At 42.4% G+C, this 12,040-nt stretch overlaps 2 protein-coding genes across 2 annotated transcripts; both read right to left on the bottom strand.

Moving 5' to 3' along the window:
- Positions 1–327: 327 nt before the first annotated feature.
- Positions 328–6,301, bottom strand: LOC119355035. Its single transcript, XM_037621817.1, has 12 exons — positions 5,325–6,301; positions 5,094–5,228; positions 4,754–4,898; positions 4,365–4,646; positions 3,881–4,142; positions 3,565–3,731; positions 3,362–3,472; positions 2,718–2,769; positions 2,514–2,623; positions 2,283–2,411; positions 1,802–1,891; positions 328–1,243 (listed from the first exon to the last, which is right to left on the bottom strand). The coding sequence occupies exons 1-12, from the start codon at positions 6,263–6,265 to the stop codon at positions 716–718; spliced, it is 2,952 nt and encodes a 983-aa protein (XP_037477714.1). The 5' UTR covers positions 6,266–6,301; the 3' UTR covers positions 328–715.
- Positions 6,302–6,835: 534 nt separating this feature from the next.
- Positions 6,836–11,365, bottom strand: LOC119355036 (probable alpha-amylase 2). Its single transcript, XM_037621818.1, has 13 exons — positions 11,182–11,365; positions 10,849–11,035; positions 10,704–10,743; positions 10,556–10,593; positions 9,749–9,875; positions 9,440–9,666; positions 9,058–9,203; positions 8,826–8,944; positions 8,394–8,482; positions 8,192–8,314; positions 8,043–8,078; positions 7,503–7,601; positions 6,836–7,418 (listed from the first exon to the last, which is right to left on the bottom strand). Exons 2-13 carry the CDS (start codon positions 10,858–10,860, stop codon positions 7,227–7,229), a joined length of 1,248 nt encoding a protein of 415 aa, XP_037477715.1. The 5' UTR covers positions 10,861–11,035; positions 11,182–11,365; the 3' UTR covers positions 6,836–7,226.
- Between the last annotated feature and the right edge of the window lie 675 nt (positions 11,366–12,040).

The raw sequence follows: 12,040 nt of genomic DNA on the forward strand, positions 1-12,040 counted from the left end.
TGCAGGTTTTATTTTAATTTCAAAGGAGAAAATTTATTTGATTTGCAGATTACCTTATAGCAGGATTACAAAGGTATTCATGCAGAAAAAAAATGGAATAACAGATTGAAGATTGATGATACTCAACTAGGCAAGGCACATCATGGACAGTAAAGTACTCCATCCGTTCCTAAATATAAGTCTTTTTAGAGATTCCACTATGGACTAGATACGGAGCAAAACGAGTGAATCTATATGTCTATATACGTGTAGTTTGTAGTGGAATCTCTAAAAAGACCTATATTTAGGAACAGAGGAAGTAAAACATTTCGTTCCAATGTTTCTTCACATCAGAAATAGTTGCCTTCCAGGCTCTGTTGATAAGTGTACAAATGATAATTATCAATACACCAATAAATGACAAGATACACCACACAATACAAGCTAAAAAAAGCAATTGAATCATCTACAATCCTTTAATAAGAAATAATCCTGGTGATTCAGGCGGCTGTTCATGTGATTTATGCCTGTAACTTCATATGAGAATCAATGACGATAATTTTCTCTTGTTAAGAATGATGAATTCACTGTGATATGAGAACCAGCGTCCTCAAGGAACTTTTGGAATCTGTCTGTCAACTGTCATGTTTAGATCTAATGTACTCTCCTTGGACGCTCTTATCCAATGAATATCTGGTCTGTACTTTCTGAAAAACTGCAGAGCCAGCCTCCAATTTCAGGAATCTTTTCCCTGGCTCTGAGAAGAATCCACCTGCCCCCATAGAGTCTCTGCGTAGATCTTTTCCTCTTCTTTCTCTTCAGGACAACAGTCAGATAGCTCAACCACATGCTCATCATCTTCATCTGGTATATCCTCGTCAGTCTCTTCCGACAAGTCGCTCTGCGGAATACAAGCTTCGGCCATGGCTTGTCGTATAGCCAGCGGTGTCGCGGGCCTATCACTGTACTTGTATTGTGGTGCAGGGATGACAAATGGAAGGGATATGCCATCAATCCCATGCCTCCTTCCATTGCCCTCCTTTGACATGCCTGGCAGCGGGGCAATGAGAATGATGCCCAGCTCATAGTTGCAAATGTGCAGCCTTGACCCAGAAGGAGCTCCTCTGGTGGCATCAGTAGGATTCGCTTTGGACGGAGGGCGCAACGGCTGTCCCCAGGCAGCTGGGCTGAAATTGTGAGATCCACAGTAAGTCCAGCCAAATGAATGGCCACCTAACCGAGACCGGAATCGCCTCTGAGCAACCTGGTATAGAGTATGATGTCAATATTGTAACCATAGTTTTTAAGGCGGTAAGGCGACCTAAGGCGCTGGGGGGGCGCCTTATCGCCTAGGCGACGCCTAAGCGCCTAAGGCGGGCATATTTGTAAGGCGCTGGGGGGGCGCCTTATCGCCTAAGCGTCCAAGGCGGGACGCCTTAAAAACAATGATTGTAACTGGGGTTCATTAGTTAGCAACATCCATATTGGGGATGATGATTAAAGTTAGCCTCTAGTTCTGCTAAGCTGACCACTCCATTGACCTGTTGAGGGTGAGAGAATTTTTTTCATCATTGTGAATTCCTTTCCCTCGTTATCCATTAAATCGCATTGTTATATACTCCCTCCGTCCCATAATATAAGAGCGTTTTTTACACTACACTAGTGTCAAAAACACTCTTATATTATGGGACGGAGGGAGTAATAATTTTCCTTGAATCATCATCCTCCCTAATATAGATGTCGCCTAAGACCTACATATGCTATCCACCTCAGCATTAACAAGAGAAGGCAATGAATATTTACCCTATGATATTGAGCATACCTTAACATGCATAGGATGCCCTATCCTATCATGTGGATGTGGGATTGCATCATGAAATATGCCGGTAGATCTCAATCTTTGCCACGTTTTCTGTAAAAATGGAGTATATGAGATGGGTAGAAGTAGAACCATAAAATATAACTTATGCCTTCTTTCTTCAACCACCAGACTACAATATTCTGGACAGGATATTATAATGGAAGAAAAACTATTCCCACCGCAATGTATCTGCTATACAAGGAACACCTCTAAGTCATTAATATCCTTATCACTTGCTTCTCTAACTAGAGAAATGTGTGTCGCCTATTTCATTGTGCACAGCTACATAATTCATTGAACTAAAGCATCCCAGATTAATAAGAAACTTCATCCTGAAGGAAGTAGCTAGGCCATGGGAACTTCAAATATGATGTGAATGTGTCATGAGCTCTTTAACAGATAAAATAAGCACATAATCAAGATTTTGGAAAGAGAAATCAACCTCAGGTAGAGAAAGCAAATATCTGGACAACTGAATTCCACAAGCCGCGCTTTTCACCCTCTCAATTGTTGGAAATAACAAACTGATTGATGGCTTCTTTAGCTCATGGCCTGCTGTCCAGCCACCCCACTAGGAAGATTGGGGAACATGGGAAATGAATGTCCATGCATAATGAGTAAAAAGCCAGGAAGTTACTGAGATGGTGTAGTTCATGGGGCAATTAAATATTACCTCTGGATCAGATTCTTCGGAGTCAACATCGTGATTGGATCGTTTACCTGTCGCTGAAGCGAAGTGTGCAATGAACTGTGGATTAATAGAAGTCCCAATGGATGAAGCACCTATAATATAATTCGTAAATAAACGTGTTTAGTTAAAAAATCCCATATTAAGATGATTGGCTTCCAGTAACAAAAGAAAGATGGTTTTACTCACTGTACATAAAATCAGTCTCCAGTGTTTCAGGCCACTTAAAGTGTGATAATACCTGTTGCAGAACAATGTAGATCATAGTTTTAAGACAATGGGTTACTAAACATAGCAGGGGACAAGGGATTAACTTAGACAGTCACTAAGTAACTTAGGAAACTTTAAACACAAGCTGATAAAAAGAGGCATGAAATCCCCGTGAAAAAATACGAGAGGCAAGAAGAATAAACGCTGAATTTACTAGTCAGGCTATTTAAGAACTAACAGAATCATATTGCATAGAGTGCGCGCGCGGAACAGTGGGGACTGGGGAGAAATTGCACTATCGCATCTATCCTGTACTATTTGTAATTCTCACAGGATTCTTCACGGAGTAATTTATCATATATATTGGCAAGTCATATACAAACGATAATTCAACTTACGCCAATGATACTTGAACGAAATAAAATATGTAAGGTCGTATGAAACCGAAGAATGGAAGACTGTTCCCTTTAAATGGTGGCAAAAAATTAATGTGAGCTACGTCAATCACCTGATAGTGCTATGGAGCTACAAATTTCAAGTATCCCAGAGTAAGTATTACCACTAATTTAACAAAAAATATGGAATAGTAAATTATGCTATCAAACTTTAGTTTGGTTTATTACCTCTTCTAACCGCCAAAGCCCAGGGCTTCTTTTCAAGCACGCTACAAGTGAGCACAATGAAGGGAGATGTTCATCCTGAATCAGCCCTGAAATTTGAGAAAACTCTGGACCCTGAATTTCATAGAAAGAGTTTAAGATCAGCATGGGTTTCTCAAAACTACTGCAAAGATATCAAAAGGCATCTTGAGATCTTCCTACAATACCTTTGATACATACATAAGCAACTGCACTTTTGTGTTAGTTGCTCCAAATGCAGCTTCCAGGGCTTCTCTAGGGTAGATAAATCCAGAAAATTTGAAGAAGCCTGTGTCACTAAGGGGAGATACCCATTTCGCAACCTCTCTAGGCAAGAAACCAAGTTGGACAGAATCTGCTTCGGGGCATTGGACATGGTTATTGATTAAAATAACAGAAAGGGAAGCAAATATGTTGATTTGCACATGAATCATGAAACACAAAGCACATCAGGATGCGAGTTAACGTGCAGTAAAAGTTACACATTTTGAGGTTTGCAAGTACCTTCCTCACAAAATTTATCCAGATCAGCAACAAGGACACTCACAGCATTAGCATCTGCAGGTATATTTGTATTTCTTTTCAAGATCACTTCTGTAGTTCCATGCATGTTTTCACGGCATTTTCCAAGAAATACAGACAAGGCTTTCAGTTGTGAACCGGCATCAGATGGTAAGTGAAACCGATGGGATAAACCAACTACAGATGTTTGCACAGAACCAAGGAATATTCTATATGAAGATTTTGTATGTATAATCTGTTTTTCCTGCATAAATAATCGATAGTGTCTGGTCAGGAAATAGGTCAAAACTATTTTAATGAAGAACTAGAAGTTAGGACAAGTGTTTGTACTTGAGAATGTACGCAAATAATAGATAGCATGTTGTTTAGTTGAATATAGGTTATATGTTTAGTTATTCTTCCTAAGGGCTTCACTAAACAAGAAAATATACATCACATATTATATCAGTAATAAGAGTAGACTTACTGAAAGGCAATAATTGGACTCCAAATAACAAGGACTTGGCATATACAACCCTGGTACTGAAGCAACAAGGTACCCACCAGCTCCTTCAAAATCATACTTCGCTATCTCATTTATCCAATATGCTTGGCTAGGGACTTCATTGATAAGGGATCCTATGAATGAAACTAACTGAGCAGCGAAATCAGATTTTGGTCCCTCGAATGCACTAAAAAGATCTGAATAATCGGGGGATGTCCTACGGGGAAAGTCTTGCCACCACACTGTGTTTGTTATGAGATGCCACTGCACAAAGTATAGTTTGCTTTCAGTAAGAGCATAGCAACAGAAATCACCAGGAAAAAAAAAAAGAATTCAAGACAAGACATTATGGCATGAATTGTAACACTGACCTGTCTAGGTACCAAGTTAGCTGAAGAAATAATAACACGCATGCTGTCCTCTCTCTGTAACACTATGAGCTTTGGATGGTGGCATGCAACTCCTTGATTCTTCCTATCCTTTCCAAATGCTATCACTTCTGGAAATCGGGGGTATCTTAAAGGCAAAATACACATCAACAAATCAGTATTAATCCTCCAGGAAAGTTATGCTTAACTTGTTTTGGTCTACCATAAAGCTCAGCAAATACTGCAAACTAAGATGCTGTGTCTGACTTGCCTACACCCTATGGATTCAAAATATGAAAGCATGAGATATTAGCTTGCAAGGATTTTTTGGGTAGCCACTTACACTAGAAGTAAATTAGGATGGTTTTCGAAAGGGACTGCAGTTCTATTTTCACTGTTCGCACTCCAGCATCTGTCCTTGTTGTGGCATGCTATTGTTACTGGCAGGTACTGGGGAATCTTACAGTAGTCCAGGAACCTGAGAGACGTACATCAATTACGACTTCCATGGGGAATTTAATCATGGATCTCAACATGACAAAGGGGGAAATTCAACAGTGGTGAGAGCACGCACCAGGAAATGTCAGAGGTAAACGTTGCAATAAACACTCGCAACAAGCTGCCAATAGGGTGGAGAAGCTGTGGTAGGGTCACTCCACTGTGTTGCTCCGCTCGCATTTCAGGTTTTACGCCAGTGAGGCGGTTCAGGAAGAATGTGCTCCCGTCTGAGTAGCAACCCTCCGTGTGATGCTGCTCTACATTCCCATTACTGCACCCTTTGAGCTCTACATTGCTGCATCGTTTGCTTCTTTGAGGCACCTGAACAGTATCTTCGTTTGTAACATCAGGTTGGTGTCCCGGTCTGTTTTGATCAGAATTGCATTCTTGTTGCCGCAAATTCTCCTGAGGAAAAGAGTTAATTGGATTGCCCTGACACAATAAATCACCCTCTCCTCTCGCTTTTTTCACTCCGGCATGTGCACGGTGTGGATCCCTCAAGAAAGAAATAGGGTCCTGGCTCTCTGAGATCGCTCTTAGCCGCTTCCGGAGCGACTCTGCCCTCAGCACAAGAACCTCCTCGCAGGACCCCGCTACCTCGTCACCCCTTTCGCAAGCGACAAATTTCTCCGCCACAAATCCGTACCTGGAGCCGAGGAGGAGCAGCGAGACCTCGTCGCCCACGGCCAGATTGACCGGGCCGCCGCCGTCGTCGAGGGGCAGCCCATTGACGCGCACGGCGTCGGGACTGGAAAAGCAGTGGGTGAGGCGGAGGACGCAGCCGGCAGTGCTGAGCAGAAGATCGCGGCGGCGGCAGCGCCTGCGGCGACGCGCAGGGGACGCGATGAGGCGGAGGCGGTAGCCCCGGCGGCGGGAAAAGGAGAGAGAATAGAGGCGGTCGGAGCGGAGCAGGAAGAGCGACGCGGCGGGGCCGAGGAGGCGGAGATGGAAGTAGCCCAGGCCGCCAGAAGTAGATGGGTCGCCGTGGTGGTTGCTTGGTGGCGGCTCCACCGCCATGAGGTGGGAGGAACGGAACTGGAAGGGGTGAAGAGCCGGCGGCGGGAAGGTGAGCCAGGGATTTATATTTTGTACCTGTTCCCGCCATTTATTTTGCACGAGTATGTATACATGAGATTTTTGTTCCGAAATACTCATAAGATGATTATTACAGAACATGCCCTCTCTCCAACACCTAGCGAAGAGAGGGAAAACGGACTTAATTGTAATGAAGATTAAAAACCGCATTACAGTAACTAAGGGAGTCGTGTGCAAGAATGCCAGGCGAAGGGAAGGAATCCCTCCTTGCAAGGGAAGGAATCCCTCCTTCCGCTGGAAGATTGCCAACAGGTTAAGTCAACATTGCCACGATGCAAACAGGCAAAATGCTGTGAGAGCAGACGACCTTTGAAAATTGCCTCAACCTGCCCAGATACACTTTCCACGAATACATAACATGGGGGAAACTAAAACATGAAACTTCTTTTCTACTCCCTCGGTCCCACAATATAAGACGTTTTTGTAAGCTATGTTAGCTTACAAAAACGAACATAGCTTACAAAAACGTCTTATATTGTAGGGCGGAGGGAGTACTATATAATCAAGCAGCTGTTGTAGTTGTCACATTATAAATGTACATTCTGCATTTCATACATAAAGAGATAGGATGATGCCCTCTATTATTGGCTAGCCAAATGAATGCAGTGACATGGTGCACTCATAACAATTTATTCTATTTTCGAAGTTTAGCACTTGAATAAAGTAAGGTGGCCGTCAGGTTTGTCCCAGAACTCGAACCTAGGCAGGCAGGAGAAGCGCGGCATTAGCGCCTCTTCAGGAATACCCGGTTCCACTCACACATATCGTTATTCATAATAGATAGGTGTAGGTATGCTGCGGTAATCTGGTGTGGTGTACTTCAGTTACCAGGCTAATCTTCTCTTCAGCAGAAATATGGCACGCTGATGCGGCTTGTCGCTGCCTACATGTGCCACACGGCATATCTGTCTCCACATGCCGCCAGCTTCCACTCTGGGTCGCTTGGGCACCAGGGGCCCTCTCCGATCTTCATGCACAACTTATCATCGATTACTGCCGAGTACAGATTTGAGCTTGCCTCCAAAATTTTGACAGCTGAACGACTATGTATGTCTTGGGATTTCCTAATCTCCATCTGGGTACAAAAAATAATATTCAAAGTTTAGGGCAAACAGCTGTCATGGATGTATGCTAGAATAGATTGGTATGAACAGAATACCAGTTTTGCTATTTCATCGTGGAAAGAATCTCCCCAATCAAAGAAATGATCGTAGAACACTGTGGGGATTCCAGGGTGCGTGAGTATATAAGCATATCCCTGAAAGACAATTAGTTTGTGCATGTGTTTAGTAAATGACTAACAGTTAACTCCGAAGAGAACAGCTCACTTGTTCTAAAGCAAATGATGCGGAAGCGGCTGTTAATACACAATTCACTTCTATACTAGTTCCAGCTGCAGCAGCATGGTCAGTGGTCACATCTTGAAACAGACTAACAGTATATCTAGATCAAGTCAGATACAATATGGGTGAAATCTTTGTCTATTCAAATACAGTATAAACATGTGATCCTTATTGACGATACCTGTCTTGAAATTCTTAATGTGACGAACGACTTTTTGATGCCTACGATCATTATTTAACTGCGTCGGGGTTTTATAAAATCATCATCGTTGTATAAATTGATTGCGTAGAACATGCAATTCACTTCTAACTAAAACCAGTCTATGGATAAGTAATGCAAACAACTGATGCCATACCTCCATGACATGGTCAGATGGAAATGGCCAATGGCCCTGAAATAATATAACTTCCAATTAGATATGCTTAATAGAACCCAATGAACAATTCCAAGCAAATATTAACTTGGAAAAGTTAGCCTTGAGCAAAGAAGGGGGGAAACATGGACCTGAGTTGACCCTGTGTCATGATTTTCAATAAATGTAACTGATCTTGAAGGCCACCACCCCATCACACCAGGCGGCTTTTCTTCAGGGTCGCGCAAACGCCACAACTCTCCTTTCACAGCCTCCTGCTCCAGCAACACCAAACTGCTCAAACAAATCACCAAAGATACTTACTTGCTCCGTAGAACCATGATCATTTCTAACCTGAAGAATACCCTTCGTTGTGAAATCAAACGCAGCGCAAAGTCCTCCAGTGCTATCTATCCAATTGATAATTCTCTGCCTGTGTTTATCTGAAAAAAATGAAAGATGTTGCTTGTATGTCTTTATTTGGTTTCATCAATACGACAAATGCGTGGAGACAATCTGATATAGTTACAGAACTGCCTTGCATTCGTAGTAGTAAATTAAACCTTCCATGTCAAGAACGGTTCAGAGAGATGGGCAGACAAATGAAGAGGAAACCAAGACAGTGGTAACAATCTAACATTGATAAATTTCGATAACATGGGCATAATATGTATATTACCATAATATTCATGGTAGTCAGTCAAGGGATTGGTTAAGAGCGCTTTGGCCAGAAATTACATCATTGTGGCATAGTAATCAGTACAGATGCCATTATGTATCTCTTACCCTGATTGTAGCTCAGACGGTTGTCAGGGGGGGCATATTCACAGCTGTCCCAGTATTCCCCCACTGCAAAAAGAGGCTTTGATTCCTCAATGTATTCTTTCACAAACTTCGAAGCATAACTGCACTAAACAGAAAATGTGGCCAATCAGCACATTAACAATGCAAAAATATGGCAACAGTAGTTAATTTGTTTGTTTAATAATAGTATGTTTCTAGCCAATTGACTATTTACCCTTTTGTGAAATCAAAGCGGAAATCTTGAAAACCAATGGTTTCCCGAAGCCAGATCAGCCATTCAATAATATCCTTCCTTACAAATGGCTGGGTATGATCTATGTTGGGAACCCCATCAAAGTTATCGCCAGTACTTTTGTTCCCCTGATAAACAAGTTGCACCAAAGTTGAGTAATGCTTAATAATAGTGCTTAGCAATCAAGATATGGTGATAAGAAAAAGGCTGCACAAAATAGGAATATCTTGTACAAACCAAGTCATACTTATGCATCACTATAAGAAGTAAAACTCCAGGTCGCTAGTACCCTGGTCATTGTTTTATACGGGGGTTTCTTTTTGTTCTTTGTTTTCTTTATTCTTAGTCTTTGTAAAATGGCTACCTTCCCACCAGAACAAGATGTAACCGCATGTTCGTCCCATGATATTGGGATACCATCATAACGATTATACATCCCATTTGATCCTTTAGTAGTCCCAACTCGATGGTTAATAACTACATCAGCCATAGCCCTTATATTGTGGTCATTCATGTTCTGAATCAACGAATTTAGCTGCTGAAGAGAACCATAACAAGAGTCAAGGCTGTACAGGTTCTGTGGCAGATAGCCTGTGGAGAAACGCATCAGTCAGACTTTCTGCAACTATTCTTTTGATAAGAAAGAGTAATGGTGAACTCATGACTAGCTTACCTTCTGGAGATAACGATTGTGTCGGTGGAGGCAACCATACTGATGTAAACCCAGATTTAGCAATGTCGGCAACTCTGCCCTCTAAATTACTCCACCAATTGTGTTTATGGGATTCCCAGTTAAAAGCCTGACACACAATTGATATCAAGAGATATGTGAGAGACTCGTACTTGTTCATTAAATGAGCTTTTCTGTATTCATGAAAGGCACTAGTCCTGTTGCCATTGTCATACGGGAAATATTCATAGCTTATCTTAAATTGGTGAGTGGGCCATGTCAAGCTAAATGCAAATTACGATGATGCACAAATGCACGCTCACCAAGACATGGGCAACCTTAAGACCACAAGACCAACTACTATAAGCAATAGCTTCTTTCCTATTTGTACTTTGCACAAGGAGCAAAATAACTCAAACTGAACAGAAACTAGATGCTAGATTACCCTGATACGTCATTGAGTTTCCACCCCGATGCCGGTCAGATACATCCGAATAATTATCGGTAAAAAATGAAATTATATCTGGTTTATAGTAATTGAAAGAAAAAAAGTATGTGCTAGCAGATTACAGAACACGCTTATTGGCTGTGTTTTCACAGCAAGTGAGCACATATCCTGATGTCTATCGATTGGAATGAACAGTCTCTAAGTCCAGTAGCATTTCTAAGATCCATGTCTCTAGATTTGATACACAGCATGACACTATTGAATTCATGCTCCAGCCAACTCATCCGTAAGTCCGAACTGATGGAGAGAGGCGGGCAATATATTTCAACAAACACGAAATACATGCTTAGACATATTCTCACCTGCAATAGGATTTCCCTCCCGTTCTTAATGATCCCGCCTGGCAAAGAAAATGCAACAAAGCAACCGCATACCAATTACCAATCAGGTGCTCAACCAAATAACCAAAACAACATGCTGCAAGAAGATGTAAGTTTACATCGTGATTACCATTGCGAGCTGCCTGTTCTTGGATGACACCATCGGAAACCTGCACAATTTCGCCATTTCAGGGGCATCGGAACAGGCTCAGTCGTCAGACAAGACGAGCACCCAGCCTTAATAAAATGTTAAAGCATAACAGTGGCGCACTCACCATCTGGCCCATTAGAAGTCTCAGCCTCACAGCAGTGAAGGGCTCTACGATGCCGTCACAATATCATAAACGTAGCGGAGCTCGGCAGGGGGGCGGATCTAACGTAGGGTTTGGGGGTTCTGTTGAACTGTTGAACCCCCAAAATTACTGGAAACCCAACTGCAGTTAGAACTCCACCATGACCATGCTGCAAACGAGACCGCGGCGAAAGGAATGCGTCGATATCAGTCCCGGAAAGAGATATGTGGATTGGACTGCTCACAGCAAATAAAAAAAAAATGAACAATCCAAGCAGGTTAGGGGTTCGTCGCCAACAGAAGAAATCGACCAGACCAGGTGGATCTCCTCTCCTCGGCAGTTCGGTAGAGCGGGTTATGTGGATGGCGACGACTATGAGAGAGAAATCCTTCGAGTTGGCGTGCTTCGCCCGCTGGACGGAGGCCTGGAGGCTTGTTCGTGCGGAGGAGTGAGGTTGGGGGAAGAAGAGGAACAGCGCTCCGTCGCTCCCCAATGACGATTGGCGAGAGGTCAATCGGTACTTTTTCTAATTCTCAAAAAACAAAATCAGTATTTTTACAACAACAAAAAAACTCTGTATGGCTTCACAAAAGACGTGCATTAGAACTTTGGTAATTTTATTACAATTGATATGTACAAAATGTTAAGATATGTGACTGGAAACTGTATCACTTTCTCGTGACAAAAAAACACATTTTTTTTCAAACATGTTTTTTTTTGCGGGGAGAAAGGATGTTTTATTCCACAATGAGAGGGTTACAATCACGAGACACCAATTCCTCACACCACGGAGGAATCGAGTTCAACCATACCGCAGTACAAGCTTCAGTACGGCTATAGTGTGCCAATTGATGTGCTACCCTATTTTGATATCTGCTAACTTTTAGAGGAACAAACTTCCTAACTACCAAATGAGCTTTAATTTCAGCAGCTAGATGACCATAGGCCGACCTGAAAAGATTGTCGCTCGAGAGAATGGCCAGAGCATTTGAAGAGTCTGATTGAACAATCACTGGGCATTCCGAATGTTGAATGGCCAGTGCCATACCCTGCATAATAGCATGAATTTCCGCTTCCAGGGCATCATTACAGCGGAAAATGTATTTGTATGCCGCAAAAATTGTAGATCCGTTCTCCCTGCGAAGCACCATGCCAATCGAAGCGCGTCCATCCT

Source organism: Triticum dicoccoides, chromosome 2A (genome assembly GCF_002162155.2).
Source record: "Triticum dicoccoides isolate Atlit2015 ecotype Zavitan chromosome 2A, WEW_v2.0, whole genome shotgun sequence".
NCBI lineage: Eukaryota > Viridiplantae > Streptophyta > Magnoliopsida > Poales > Poaceae > Triticum > Triticum dicoccoides.

Coding starts and splice junctions, on each gene's coding strand:
- LOC119355035 (XM_037621817.1), bottom strand. CDS start 6,265: ATGGCGGTGGAGCCGCCACCAAGCAACCACCACGGCGACCCATCTACT. Junction 4,647..4,753: donor CTAACTTGGTACCTAGACAG/GTCAGTGTTACA, acceptor TACTTTGTGCAG/TGGCATCTCATAACAAACAC. Junction 3,473..3,564: donor TGCTTATGTATGTATCAAAG/GTATTGTAGGAA, acceptor TATGAAATTCAG/GGTCCAGAGTTTTCTCAAAT.
- LOC119355036 (XM_037621818.1), bottom strand. Junction 9,667..9,748: donor ACAATCGTTATCTCCAGAAG/GTAAGCTAGTCA, acceptor GTTTCTCCACAG/GCTATCTGCCACAGAACCTG. Junction 8,315..8,393: donor CAACGAAGGGTATTCTTCAG/GTTAGAAATGAT, acceptor TTGCTGGAGCAG/GAGGCTGTGAAAGGAGAGTT.